The sequence below is a fragment of the Tenrec ecaudatus genome, chromosome 7, assembly GCF_050624435.1.
Source record: "Tenrec ecaudatus isolate mTenEca1 chromosome 7, mTenEca1.hap1, whole genome shotgun sequence".
Taxonomy (NCBI): Eukaryota; Metazoa; Chordata; class Mammalia; order Afrosoricida; family Tenrecidae; genus Tenrec; species Tenrec ecaudatus.
This window is the reverse complement of record NC_134536.1, coordinates 63,307,881-63,322,567: the sequence shown is the minus strand read 5'-3', so window position 1 is coordinate 63,322,567 and position 14,687 is coordinate 63,307,881. Positions and strand designations below refer to the sequence as shown.

At 44.4% G+C, this 14,687-nt stretch overlaps 1 protein-coding gene across 1 annotated transcript in view; it reads left to right on the top strand.

Moving 5' to 3' along the window:
* The window catches only part of LOC142452382 (uncharacterized), a 52,861-nt gene that overhangs the window by 21,147 nt on the left and 17,027 nt on the right, over positions 1 to 14,687 (top strand). The window contains exon 6 of the mRNA XM_075553743.1: positions 14,017 to 14,217. Coding sequence (XP_075409858.1) covers positions 14,017 to 14,217 — 201 coding nt within the window. The remainder of the gene's footprint in view (positions 1 to 14,016; positions 14,218 to 14,687) is intronic.

The window sequence follows — 14,687 nt, the reverse complement described above, 5'->3', positions numbered from 1 at the left end:
ACTTCGGGCTTTGGCTGGTAATTTGCTCCCTCCTCCTGCTTCTTAGAGGGCTCATTTTATAAACAGCAGGATGGCCTTCCAAGGAATCCTGCTCACAATTGCTCACAGGTGAATCCTATCAGTACCTTTCCCCACCTTCTTAACCAGACCCTTGAAGGACAGGGTCTTTTGGTGGGAGTTAGACCTTGGCTAGAAGAGATACCTTAAAGTATCCACTCCTCTGGAGGCCCCAGGCAGGACTCACAGACAAGGGAGGAATAGAGAAGTGGTTACTGAAAAACAAACCAATTACTCTACACATCAGCCCTAGAGTCTCTTCTGTGGAATAGAGGTTACATGTTGGGCTGCAATCCACAGGTCAGCAGTTCAAAACAACCAGCTGCTTCTCAGGAGAAAGATGAGGCTTTTTACTCTGGTGAAGAGTTACCACCTCAGAAAACCCCAGGCTCAGAAACCCCCAGGTGCAGTTCTATGCTGCCCGTTAGTGTTGCTATGCATGTCTTGACTCGGTGACGGTGATTTTGTTTGTTCTTCACTGTATTGAGCTGAAATCCATACCGAAGGGTGTCGCCTTTGATTTTCCTTAGTAAGTGCCTCCAGTCCCCTTTGCTTTCAGCAAGCGGGTGTGTCATTTGCACACGCGTTTGTTAATAAGCTTTGCTCTAACCCTGATGCTGTGCTCTTGGTCATATAAAGCAGGGCTTCGGAGGCTTGCTCACCACCCAGATGGAAGAAGTATGGTAAACGAATGCCACTCTGATACCTTTCCTGATGCTCGCTCACCCCTGCGGTCTCGCTTAGCGCTTTTAACAACTGCTCTTTGGGTACATACAGGTTCCACATGAGCACATTCAAGTGTGCTGGACTTCCCGTGCTTTCTGATGTTATTCATCGTTTTTATGATTCCCCCCAAGCTGAATACCTTTGCAGAGTCAAGAAAGCGCAAGTAAACCTCTTTCTGGGATTCTCTACTTTCGGCAGAGATTCATCTGACATCAGCAGTGATATCCCTCATTCTATAGCCTGACCTGAATCCGGCTTAAGTTTCTGGAAGCTTCCTGCTAATGTATGACTGCAACTATTTTTCGAATGATTTGAATCAAAATTTTACTTCCATATGATATTAATGATATTGTTCAATGAGGTCTGCATTCAATTAAATCATCGTTCTTTGGAATGGGTACTAATGTGGATCTCTTCCAATCAGTTGTCCAGTAGCTGTCTGCCAGATTTCTTGATAGAGGCGATGGAGTGCTTCCCATGCTTCCTTAGTTTGTTGAAACATTTCTCTAGGTATTCTGCCATCTTCTGGAGCCTCGTTTTCCACTAATGCCGTCAGGGCATCAGTACAACTTGGACTTCTTCCTGCAATGCCGCTGGTTCCTGGTCAGCTGCTGCCCCATAAAATGGTTGAATATCGACGCATTCCATTTGGTACAGTGACTATGCTCTCCATCTTATCTGGCTGCGTCCTGCATCAGTCAATATTCTGCCCATAGAATCTGACAACTCAAGGCTTGAATTTTCCCTTCAGTTCTTTCAGTTTAAGATATGCTAAGCGTGTTCCTCCTTCTAGTTTTCTCACTCCAGGTCTCTGTTCGATGCACGGTGTTTTGTTTTGTCTGCGCAGGCTGCCCTTGTAGGTTTCTGCTCAGTTCTTTTAGTTCATCCTTTCTTCCATCCGCTTTGGCTACAATTCTATGTTCAAGAGCAAGTTTCAGAGGCTCTTCTGAAACTGAGTTTGTTTTTTTCTTTTTTTCCTGTCTTTTTAATCACGTTTTGGTTTCTTCGGGTATGATGTTCTTGATGTCATCCCACAACTCATCTGGTTTTCAGTCATTAATGGTTTTTCTTTGTTTTAATTTAAATCATTTCATTGGGGGCTCGTACAACTCTTATCACAAGCCATACATCCATCCATTGTGTCAAGCACATTTGTACATTTGTTGCCATCATCCTTCTCAAAACATTGGATTTCTACTTGAGTCCTTGGTATCTGCTCTTCACTTTTCGTCAGTCATTAATGTTTAATGCATCAAATCTCTTCTTGAGATATTCTTGAAATTCAAGTGGAATAGACTCAAGGTTGTGTTTTGGCTCTCCTGGACTTCTTAAAATTTTCTTCAATTCAACCTGAACTTGCATAAGACCGTTTGGTGGTCTGTTCTACAGTCAGTCGCTGGTCTTCTTTCGAATGATGATACTGAGCTTCTCCATAGTCTTTTCTCATAGATGAAGTCCACTTGATTCCCAAATATTCTACCTGGCAAAGGTCATTTGCATAGGTGACATTTATGTTGTTGAAAAAAGGCGTTTGCAATGAAATTGTCATTGGCCTTTCCAAATTCTATCATGTGAGCTCTGGCTTTTTTTGGCGGGGGGGGGGGGGTCGGGTATCACCAAGGTCAAACTACTGACCTTGTATTCCAATCTTTTATAATTATCAATGCACTTGCATTCCAATCATTTATAATTATCAATGCACTTTGATTACATGTTTGATCAACTTCACACTGAAGAGGTTGATAGAAATCTTTGATTTTTTCATCATTGGATTTAGTAGTTGGTACATACATTCGAATAATACTTGTAGGCATACAGATTGTATCCTGTCACAAACAGCATTGCACTTCAAGATAGGCCTTGAGATGTTCTTTTTGATGATAAATTTGACACCATTATTCTTGAATTGTCATTCTAATCATAGCAAATCATATCATTGACTTATTCAAAATGGCCAGTCCTAATGAATTTCAATTTACTAGCGTCTAGGATATTGATCTTTATGCATTCTATTTCACTTTTGATGACTACCAGTTTGCCCAGATCCATCCTTAGCATATGCTGCATTCCAGTGAGTAATGGATGTTTACAGCTATTTCTTCTCCTTTTGAGTTATGCCCCATCCTCAAACACGGGTTCAGAAATCTGTGCTCCATCCACATCAGTAAGGTTGGCTCTACTTTGAGGAGGCAAAACTCCAATCAGAGTTTCAGTGCCTTCCAATCTGAAGGGCTCATCTACTGGCATTATACCAGCTATTATTCCTCTGGTTTTCGATGGCTAACTTTTCAGAAATGGACTGCCTATTCCATCTTCTTAATCTGAAAGCTCTGCTGAAACTTATTCACCCCGGGTGACATTACTGGTCTTGGAAATACTGATGACATGACCTCCAGCCTCACAGGTACGTGAAAGGCACTACAGGATGACAGACTGACAGATGGATGGGGTGAACTACTTTGTCCAAATGCTCATGAAATTAGACTTGATGTGAATTTAGGTGGATTATGAGACTCAGAGAAACAAGACATCAATTGTATCAATAAGTGATGGTTGTACTGGCTGGCAATTCTCTCCACAGACCCCAAGCATGCATTTTCAGAGTAACTTGAATTCATACTTGTAGCACTGAAAACTTTTCAGACATCATGCCATTGGAAAGCAGTACCAAAAGCTTCGCTCATAAGTTGTGTCTAGCACTGATTTTCTGTTTCATAGATTCATTTGGCCTAAAATACTGTTCTCGAGAGCTTTTGAAAGCCCAGGAATGAAAGAAAAAGGTTGAGGTAAAATTAATATAAACACAGTAAAGTGTGAGACAATTTATTTCAGCCATTTTTTCTAATATTCAATTCATACTCTCAGTGTGAACCACATTTATTTTGCCTGAGAACTGGTCTTGGACACAGGTGACATCTGGAGACTCCTTAGACAAATAGCAGCCTAGCGTGTTCATGGAAACGGGCCAGTGAGCAAACAGATAATAAATGGAACCCAGGAGTCAGAAAGACCAGGCTCCCACCCCTACCGGACACTCTATCATAAACTACTGTGCATGGGTCTATCCGAAGGCTGCTGCGGGTTGGGGCTAAAGCCTGAAAACGTCTCCTTCATTTCAGAAGAGAGTTCTCTGTCCTTTCTCAACAGCTAGGGTTGTCAGATAAGAGATTGTAATATGGGGGACATACTTAAAACATCAAATCGATTCTTCTGAAGTTGTGACTTACACGGACATCCTGAATTATTATTTGCTAAATCTGGTAACCCTACCAACAAGAAACATGACCGCGAAAGCTTAGCCCAGGCCTTCGCAAGCAGTGTCATCAGCAGGAACTCCCTCTCCTGACAGCTCCCTGGGACCTTCCCCCGCCAAGCAAGCAAACAATAAAGCCATTTGTACAAAAAGAGGTCACGGCAGTATAAATACTATAAACCGGCCCTTGGGATTGCCTTGGCCTGGCCCAAAAGGTTCAAGTTAGACGAGCATGAATTAAAGAAGTTACGGTTTCCTTCTTAATCTCCTGCACGGGCTGAATGACAGCTTTTCTTCAGCCAGAGTCTAGTCACTTTGCTTTATTTCTCTGCTGTTTAATAATTGAATGTTAATCATTTAATAATTGAATTACTCTAGAGGAGAGTTTCGTAGATTAAACAAGGTCATTTTGGTCACCCTGCTTGCTGCATTTGCTCTGGGGTTCACTTAAAGGCTCTTCACCTTCTTCCATTTCACATGCGGTGATGTATGTGGTGTCCGACTTGTGGGTGGGGCAGCTTCCGGTGACCCTACCAACCAAGAGACACAAATGACTAAGCATTCAGCTACTAACCAGAAGTCACAGCAATGTAAACTCTAAAGGGCCGTTCTACGCTGCACTATGGAGAGTTAGCATGAGTCAGATGGTTTACTTCTGTTCTTGCTTCACCACGCTGAAAGAATTCACGCAGCAGAAGCACTTTTGTAAATCCAAGTGATTTTTATGAGGGGAAGGAAAGTTTTGGGTATTAAAGCCTTCAAAACGCTACTTCTGGAAAGTGCACAAGGCCGCAGGAGAACACGTGGGTGATCATGACTGGAGATGGCTGTTTCAGGGGAGCATGGACAAACACGGGGAAGAAATGCCGCAACAGGAGCGTGGAACCCTCGTGTGGAGCCAGAAGCAGGAACCAAGAGCAAGAAATCCCAAGACAGTGAGTGGGCTATGGGAGGAATCTCACCCTCCACTTGCAAGAGGACAATTGTGGCCTGCTTTTATCTCCTCCCAGCCCCACTGGCTGGGGAGGCGTGGTTGAGGGTATTGGCCAAATTTATTAGCTGAGTTTAGGTATACCTGTGTGATGTCATATTGCTGGTGCCTTCGGTGGGTGTGCCCAGGTTGGCTTCCACCTGGGCCTAGATGGCTGGGATCTGAGCATGCTCCGTTCTGGATTTTCCCATAGGTATATAATTAGTGTGCTTGATTTCTTTCCAACTCCTTTATTGTGGCCCTGATAGCCTCTCCTGTAGGGCAGGCCTTCAGGAAGATAACCCCCTTTGTCCCTAAGCTTTTAACCTTGCTAATAAGTCTGATACTATGAAAGCAAAGTTTTAGTGAAGTTCCAAACAACTCCATGAGGGCCCGGTCTGATCTCATAAATAAGGTGACCAGATTTTAACCTTGATGAAGCGGGACACCATTGATAAAACCCATATCCTGGCAAAATAGCCACATGGCAGCCGAAAATCGTATAGCTTGTCGTGCATTCTCTCCAAAATTTGAGACTTTTTAAAAACACCATGGGATGCAGGAAAAATTGTTAAAAATCGGTATTGTCCTGCCAAAAGCGGGACGTCTGGTCACCTTACTCATAAAGTGAAATCAGACGTTTCAAAGTAGTTCAACAGAGGCATGTGAAGGAGGTAAAATCAAGGCCTAAAAGTCCAACATCTTTATTGGAAGTTGCAAGATCTGGGAAGCTGACGGCTGGCACTTCAAAGTGATGGGCTGGAACAGAACCATGGGCCTGTCTGGATGGGTCAATTTAAACACATAGGGGAGGGGTGGTTGACAGGGTGGTCCTAAGCTAAAACATTTCTGAGAGGATGTCTGATAAGGGCTTTTGTGGCCATCCTACCTCAACAGCATTTCCCCTTATCTGTAGTTACCCGTATAAGGAGCCCCGGTGGTGTAGTGGGTTACGGTTACACCCTGGGCAGCTAAACCACCAGCCGCCGCGTGAGAGAAAGATGAGGCTTTCTAGTCCCATGAGGCTTTAGTCTTGGAAACCTACAGGGACAGTTCTACACGTCCTTACAGAGGCACTGTGTGTGTCTGAAGCAACTCAATGGCAGTGAGTGTTAGTGACCATCAAGAAAAATGCCTCCTCTGCCATACACTACGGACCATGGTGGTGCGTGGTCCAGGCAGGGCGGCGTCATTCTGTTACAGTAAGGCCCCACTAAATCAGAACCAGCTCCACTCCAGGGGACCTCACAACAACCACAAAGAGTTTGAGATGTTTGTTATGGACTAAGGGTTTGTAAGTTTCCAGGGACACAAAAGCTCAAATGGCTAGCATTCAATCTGCTGAGGGTCAAGTGCCACGAAGCCTGGACCGCACTTCCCTGCCAAGGTGGATCCAGAGTCCTTTAGCACGAAGTTGCCCAACGGCATCTTGCAAAACTGGCTGTTACGTAATGAGCTCCAGGCTCTCCCTTCCTGGAGAGAGCTATTGACTCTTCATCAAATAGGGTTCCATTGTTTATTAATAAGGCAGCCTTTGATTCCTAGCCTGCTATTGATTTCTCTGTGTTTGGCTCCCTTGGGACCCAGGGAGGGAGGATTAGCAGGACCCTCACAGCCAACACAAGAGCCCGACTTACTTCCCCCACCAGGTGGAGAGGGAGAAGTTATAGAACCAACATCCAGAATGAAATGCTCTTTTACCAGAATCATCTAGAGCAGTGGTTCTCAACCTTCCTAATGCCACGACCCTTTCATACAGTTCCTCACGTGGTGGTGACCCCCCAACCATAAAATTATTTTCGTTGCTACTTCATCACTGTCATTTTGCTACTGCTATGAATAGGGCGACCCTGTGAAAGGGTTGCTCCACCCCTCAAAGGGGTCACGACCCACAGGTTGAGAACTGCTGCTCTGGAGCTCTCAAAGGAACAGCCATGTCCTCCAGCTCTGAGGTTGTCACAGGGGTTAAATCAGGCTCTTTGCCTATGAAATCTGTCCTCTACACAGCCTCTGGGAGCCTCTGCTTACTGGAAGAGTACAGCTAAGGAAACCTACAGGGATAGATCCCAAACTCCAAACCAACCTCACTGCTATGGGGTCAACTCGGACTCCTCAGGGCCTACAGAACAGTGTAGAACTGCCCCTGTGGGTGTCCAGGAGTACAACTCTGTAACTGGAGTAGAAAGCCTCCCCTATCTCCCACAGAGTGGCTGGTGGTTTAGAACTGCTGACCTTGTGGTGGTGGAATCAACTTACTGGCACCTAACAACATTTATCTTTTTAGTTTAGAGATTCCTTAATTTGGCCTTGAGTCATCAGCAAACAAAACACACTCTTCCATGCTTTCTATTTCTGTAACCGAAAGAATGCTAGGCTGGCAGGAAACTGGAAGGTCAGCAATTTCCCTTTGCCCACTGAGGTGACCGCACACTGGGCAAACCTGTGCCAGCTGTTTGTGGTGACACGGCTACATGCAAGAGCTGGGGTCTTTCAGCAGAAGAGTGAAATCCCAGAGTGGGAGCTGGGGAGGGATGTTATGAGCCAAAAACTGTGAGGATCCTCAGACAAAAAGAAGAGAATCTGTTCAGTTGTGGGACCCACAGGATTTGAGGGCAACAGTGCAGAAGCTTTGAATTAGAACTGATTTATTCATCAGCAGGTACTCAGTGCTCGGACTCAAGAGATTTTCAAAAAACAAAAATATCAAACCCATTGCCACTGAGTCAATTCCAACTCATAGCAACATGATAGGGCAGAAAAGAACTTCTTAGGGCTTCCGAGACTGTAAGTATTTATGGAAGCACATAGTCTCATTTTGCTCTTGTGGAGCTGCTGGTGGGTTTGAAGCACTGACCTTGCAGTTAGCAGCACAATGCTCAACCCACCGAGCCCCCAAGGCCTCAGGAGAGATTCTCCAGGTCCACTGAAATATTTAACTGGAGGGGGTGGGATGTATGATTCCAAAATATGAAAAGAAAACAAAATTGAGGTCAATAAATGATGAGTTCCTCATCGATAAAATGCACAAAGGTTGCTAGCCAACCACTTCTGAGCTTTGCATTCCACTTGAAAAGCATTTACAGAGCAGATTGTCTCACTTCTGAAGAATTCCCAAGCATAGATAGAAATTTTCAGGTCCAAACAAAAAGGAAAATGATAAATCCTTTCATATTTTAAAAAATTTATTTTTATAAATCATTTTATTGGGGCCGCTTACAACTATTATAAAAATCCATACATTAATTGTATCAAGCACATTTATACACATTGTCATCATCATTTTCAAAATATTTTCTACTTGAGCCTTTGGTATCAGCACCTTTTTTACCCATCCCACCCTCATGACCCCTTGATAAACTATAAATTAATGTTATTTTCATATCTTACATCATCCTCTGTTTTCCTTCACCCATATTTCTGTTGTTCATCCCTCTTGGGGGAGGGGGGTTATGTGTTGATCATTGTGATCAGTTCCTCCTTTCTCCCCCCTGCCCCCCTACTTTACCCTTGTCCTCATAGTATCACAACTCCCATTATTGTTCCTGAGGGGTTTATCTGTCCTGGATTCTATGTGTTGAGAGCTCTTACCTGTACCAGGGTACATTCTCGAGTCTAGCTGGATTTGTAAGGTAGAAGTGGGGTCATGATCATGGTGAGGTGAGGAAGCATTAAAGAGTTAGAGGAATGTTGTGTATTTCATTGGCGCTATACTGCATCCTGGCTGGTTCATCCTTCCTTGTGACCCTTCTGTGAGGGAGTGCCCAATTGTCTACATATGGACTTTGAGTTTCCACTCTGACCCGACCTCATTCACATCAAAATGATTGTTTGGGTCTTCTGATACCTGATCCTATCAACACCTCGTGATCACACAGGCTGGTGTGCTTCTTCCATGTCAGCTTTGTTGCTTCACTGCTAGATGGCTGCTTGTTAACTTCAAGCCTTTAAGACTCCAGATGCTATGTCTTGTAATAGCCAGGCACCATCAGCTTTCTTCATTTGCTTATGCATCCATTTTTACTTCAGTGATCGTGTCGGGAAGGAAAGCATCACAGAATGCCAGGTTATTAGAACACAGTGTTCTTGCATTGAGGGAGGACTTGAGTAGAGACCAAATGCCTGTCTGTTACCTTGATACTTAACATAAATATTTGTACATAGACCTATATCCCTATCATTGTATATTAATATATTTACACATTTCCATGCCTATATTTATATCTCTAAATTTATATCTTTATATATCTTTTGCATCCTAGTTCTTTCCTTTATTTCCTTTTACTTTCCTCTTATCACAGTGGTTCTCAACCTGTGGGTTGCAACCCCTTTGGGGATCAAACGACCCTTTCACAGGGGTCACCGATTCATAGCGATAGCAAAATTACAGTTTTAAAGTAGCAACAAAAATAACTTTATGGTTGGGGGTCACCACAACATGAGGAACTGTATGAAAGGGTCTCGGCAGGAGGCAGGTTGACAACCACTGGTCTAGAGGGTCCCATCGGAATGCAAAAGTTGCCAAAAAAGAGAAAGGCCCAGTAGAGGGGAAAATGTGGGCATGGTGATAGAAACGAAGCTGAAGAGCACATGATAGAATTTTATAAGGCCAGTGTTTTGTTCATAGCAAACACTTTTTTTTTTCAAGAACACAAAAGATGGCTCGAGGTGGACTTCTCCAGATGGGATATACAGAAATCAAAGTGATTACATCTGTGGGGGGAGAAAAGATGGAGAATCTCAATGATCAGAATCTAAAAACAGGCCAGGGTAACAGACCACCAATTATTCATACATAAGTTTAGATCAGATCTATCTTGGAAGAAGGATAGCCATAATGTCCCTTAATGTCAAGGATGGCAAGACTTCAACTCACATCTTTGGACACGTTATCTAGAGAGACCAGTCCCTAGAGAAGGACATCATGCTCGGTGAAGGAGAGAGGCCGCCAAGAAGAGGACGGCTCAAACGTAAGACAGTGGTGAGGACGGCTTGGGTGCTAGGCACTACTGCACATAGGGTGGCTCACTGTGAGTTGGAACCAGTGTGAAGGCACTGATAACAATAACAGCAGAATTTGCCCACAGAACAGAAATTCCTCAAGCTCACAGAAAGATGTCGAAGCAAAATAAAGAGCCCACCCCCTTGCTCTGCCCCCAGACTCCCAGACAAGAACCTATCAACTGTGGCCATCTGGAAGGCTGCTGGGGCTTTTGGCAAGGCTCTCTGACTCCACGGAAGCAGGAGCGCCCTTGGGGTTTTACGCACGTGCCATCTTCCATGTCACCGGGCTTTCTTCGCAAGCCCTTCCTTCTGAGGGTGGTCTCAGAGAAGTCACTTTGTATGTAGGGGGGGGACTTTCACTCTCACTTTCCCCTTCTCCCACACCCCAACCTTTCTGTATAAATGAAATCAGGCAAACCATTAAGAGACAAAACCAAAGATCCCAAGCGGGTTAGTGTGGATTCCAACCCCATGTGTTTCAGGGCAGCACTGTGCTTTATAAAGTTCTCAATGGGTGGTTCGCCAGCAATAGTCACACCTTTCTGCCCTATGGGGATCCTCGAACTTCCAGCTTTGGGGTTGGATCACGCTCTGACATATATCACTCCTCCAAATTGAGTTTCCAACTTCCTTTCGTCCCAGAGAGATTCTTGTGAGGATGGCACGGGGCCCAAAAGTGGTCTGTTCTGTGGACATAGAGTCCCTATGAGATGGAACTGACTCGGTGGCACCGAACAACAACAACCACCTCATTAGGACAGTGCACAGCTCCTCACTCCAGACCCTATGAGCCATTCCCATCTCAGGAACCAACATAACCCAGTCACCCCCATTTTTCCTGCACTTTCATGTCGAATATCTACATTAAGTATGTTACAAAACATTTAAAAACAAAGGGGGAGAAAGGGGAACATATCACAAGGTTGGAAGACATAGCACCCACCCCCAACAAAGGGAATGAATAACAGAAATGTGGATAAAAGGAGACAATAGACAGTGTAAGATACGAAGTAATAATAACAATTCATAATTGGTCAAGGATTCACGAGGGTGGAAGGGTAGGGCAGCGAGGGGCAAAAAGAGGAGCTTATACCAAGCACTCAAGTAGAAAATGTTTTGGAGATGATGATGGCAACATAGTATAAATGTGCTTGATACAATCGACATATGAAATGTTAAAAGAGCTATAAAAGCCCCCAATAAAATGATTTTAAAATAATAATAAATATAAATATTGACAAAATAAGAAACAAAGAAGTATAGTCAAAAAACATAAGTAATTTGAATTTTGAAACAAACATTAACATTGATCAATATTTGTTCAAGTTTATCAAAATAAAGATAAAAATAAAACCTTAGAAAATTTAAGGGGTAAGTGGTTGAGGGCATATAAATAATATTTTGAATAAAAAAGTGATGTGGATTTATGGGAGTAGATGCAACATAATTTACAGGTTATCCTCAAAACTATCTAGGACTCAAATATTCAAGTTAGTTAATAGAAAAATAAAGTATTTAAATTTTTTGAATTATCTAATAAACCAAATGTTTGTTTTTAAAAACAGAGTTCAAGAAGAAAGAAAATGTTTTGAAAATGAAGGTGGCAGCAATTGTACAATTATGCTTGATTTGATTGAATTATGGATTGCTATGATGTCTATAAGAGCTCCCAATAAATTTTTTTTTAAAAAAAACAAAGGCTAACCACAATGATCTACCTATAACCCCCTCCCTGAGGGACAGACAACAGAAAAGTGGGTGAAGGGAGACATCAGACAGTATAAGACATGAAAAAATATTATTAATTTATAAATTGTCAAGGATTTGTGAGGGATGGTGGAGGATGGATGGGAAAAAATGAGGAGCTGATATCAAGGGCTCAAGTAGAAAGAAAATGTTTTGAGAATGATGATGGCAACAAATGTACAAATGTGCTTGACACAATGGATGGATATATAGATTGTGATGAGTTGTATGAGCCCCCAATAAAATGATTTTTTTAAAAAAGAACAACAAAAACAAAGGCTAAAGTTTTACCCTGTGCACAGTGATTTCAAGCTTTAGGACAGTGCACCCACCCCTCCCTCTCTCACTGTTTCTACGATTTAGTCATAAATCGTGTATCAAAATGTAAACCCACCTCTAATCAAATGTGGCTGAGCCTCTTTTGATACCCTAAAAAGAATTCCCCACACAAGGGAGCATGGCCTCGCATTGGCCCACGAGTCTCATGGCAAACACCTCCTTACGGGCACAACAGCTGAATCGAACCAGTGACCACAGGGTTCTTAAGACTGGAAAGGACAGAAACTTCTTCCTGCGGGGTATTTCCTCCTGTCACGGAGTCGATTGGGACTCATGATGATCCCGTGTGTGCAGAGTGGGACCGTTCCAACTTTTCCAATGACTGTAGCATGGATATCACTAGGCCTTCTTCCAAGTGGATCCCCATGGCCACCCTTTCCATCAATAGCCAAGAACTTAACAGTCGACACCACGCAGGTGACCCATTAGAAAAACCAAACCCAAGCCCATCATTATCATCCAGCCAATGTTGGCTCATAGCAAACTTGTAGGAAGAGTAGACATTTTCTTGGGTGCAGACAGCCTCGTTATTCTCATGCAGAGTGACTGGTCGGTTTGAACCACTGACCTTGTGGTTAGCAGCCCAATCTTTACCCACTGAGCTTCCAGGGCTCCTAACTAAAGAGGAGGGGAAAACCAACAACTCACTGTCTTAGAGTTGACTGTGATTCACAGTGACCCTCAAGGACAGGGTGGTGCTGCCCCTGTTGGTTTCTGAGGCTGTGACTCCTTACAGGAGCAGAAAGCCTCATCTTTCTCCCTTGGAACGAATGGTGGTTTCGAACTGCTGACTTTGGGGTTAGCAGCCAAATGCATAACCACTATGCCAACAGGGTTCTTAAAGAGAAGGTGTCAGACAATTACCTGAAAATATATAAAACGGAAGGAGTGTCCCTGCCTAGCTGTGGTGACAGAATGAAATGGAGGAATGAGAACAGGTCTGTGGAGAAAGGTGTTTAAAGATCAATCAAGCTGACAAAGTGCATTTGAATGCATTGTCTCTGTGGAGATGTGCAATTGTACTTGAAAAGCCCCCTGCCCTTGAGTTGATTCAGGCTCACCGCTCTCTCTGGCAGAGTGGAAATCCCATAAGGTTTCCAAGGCTCTACATCCTTATGGAAGCCGACTGCCGGCTCTTTCTCCTGGTGAGAACAACCGACCTTCCAGTTAGCATGCCACGCTTAATCCCTGGCACCCCAGGGCTTCATGTAAAAAATTCACTCGTTACCATCGAGCAATGTCAGCTCACAGAGACTCTATAAGACAGCAGAGCTGCCCCTGTGAGTTCCCAGATGGTAAGTCTTTACAGGAGTACACATTCTTTTTTCCAAGGAGAGACTGCTGACCTTGTCATGAGCATTCCAATACATAACCTGGGTTCCTAGTGTAAGGCGTGCGTGCGTGCATGGGTGCGTGTGTGGGTGTAGAGTTAGGACGGGAGTCTAGAGGAAACCCAGGTGCCCCGCTGGCTCCATCTCATTGTGCTGACTGCTGGTGCCCTGGGACGTTCCTTTCTGGGCCCACGACTGCCTTAAGGAGCCCTTGCAATGCGATAGTTAAGCTCTCAGCTGCTGACTGGCAGGGTGAGAGAGGCCTGCCAATCTGCCCTGGCATCGATTACTGCCTCGGACAGTGGTTCTCAACTGTGGGTCGTGACCCCTTTGGGGGTCGAATGACCCTTTCACAGGGATTGCCCAATTCATAACCGTAGCAAAATGACAGTGATGAAGTAGCAGCGAAAATAATTTGATGGTTGGGGGGTCCTCACCACATGAGGAACTGTATGAAAGGGTCGCGGCCTGAGGAAGGTTGAGAACCACTGGCCTAGGACGCCTCATGGGGCTGTTAGCGGTTGGGATCAAGTAGACCACATGCCACAACAAGAGGGCCGCCTCTGTTCTCTGCCTATCCTTCTCACCTGCAGCTTCTCGACAGTTACTTTGAAGCCTACCAGCACGTGTTGGACCCTGAGGAGAGGTTTGCCTTAGCTCAGGTGATCACTGACATCATGCACCGGCGTCCACGGTTCGATCCCAGCCATCCTTATTTCATTAAGGCCTACAGAGATGATTGCACCTGCCTGAAGCTTCACCTGCAGCTGGTGAGGGGCATCCTCAACCAGCATGTGAGTACCCCCCAAACCAAATCCACCACCACCATGTTGATTCTGGTGCATAATATCCAAGAGGGTGAAGAGCTGCCTCACAGGTGTCCCCAGGGTCTCCATCTGTACGGAAGCAGACTGTGCCTCTTTCTCCTGGGAGCAGACAGCCTCCTCTTTCTCCTAAGGAGCTGTCGGTGGGTTTGAACCCCCAAACTCGCAATTAGCAGTCCAGCACCTAATCCACAGTGCCACCAGGCCCCTTGCACTTGAGTACAGTTGGGCTTAAAAATTTACATGTGCAAGAAGGATGGATGGCTTTGACCGGGACTGGAAAAAGCTCTTTGTTCTCTCATGTCCAGATGCTAGGATTTTAGGAGTAGCATGTGCAGTGTGCTTTTCTGTAAACTCATTTGCCTGGTTTAATTCTAAGCTGAACTGGGTGGTTAGGCCCCTTGGGTGGTGCAAACCGTGTTTGCTCACTAACTAATGCA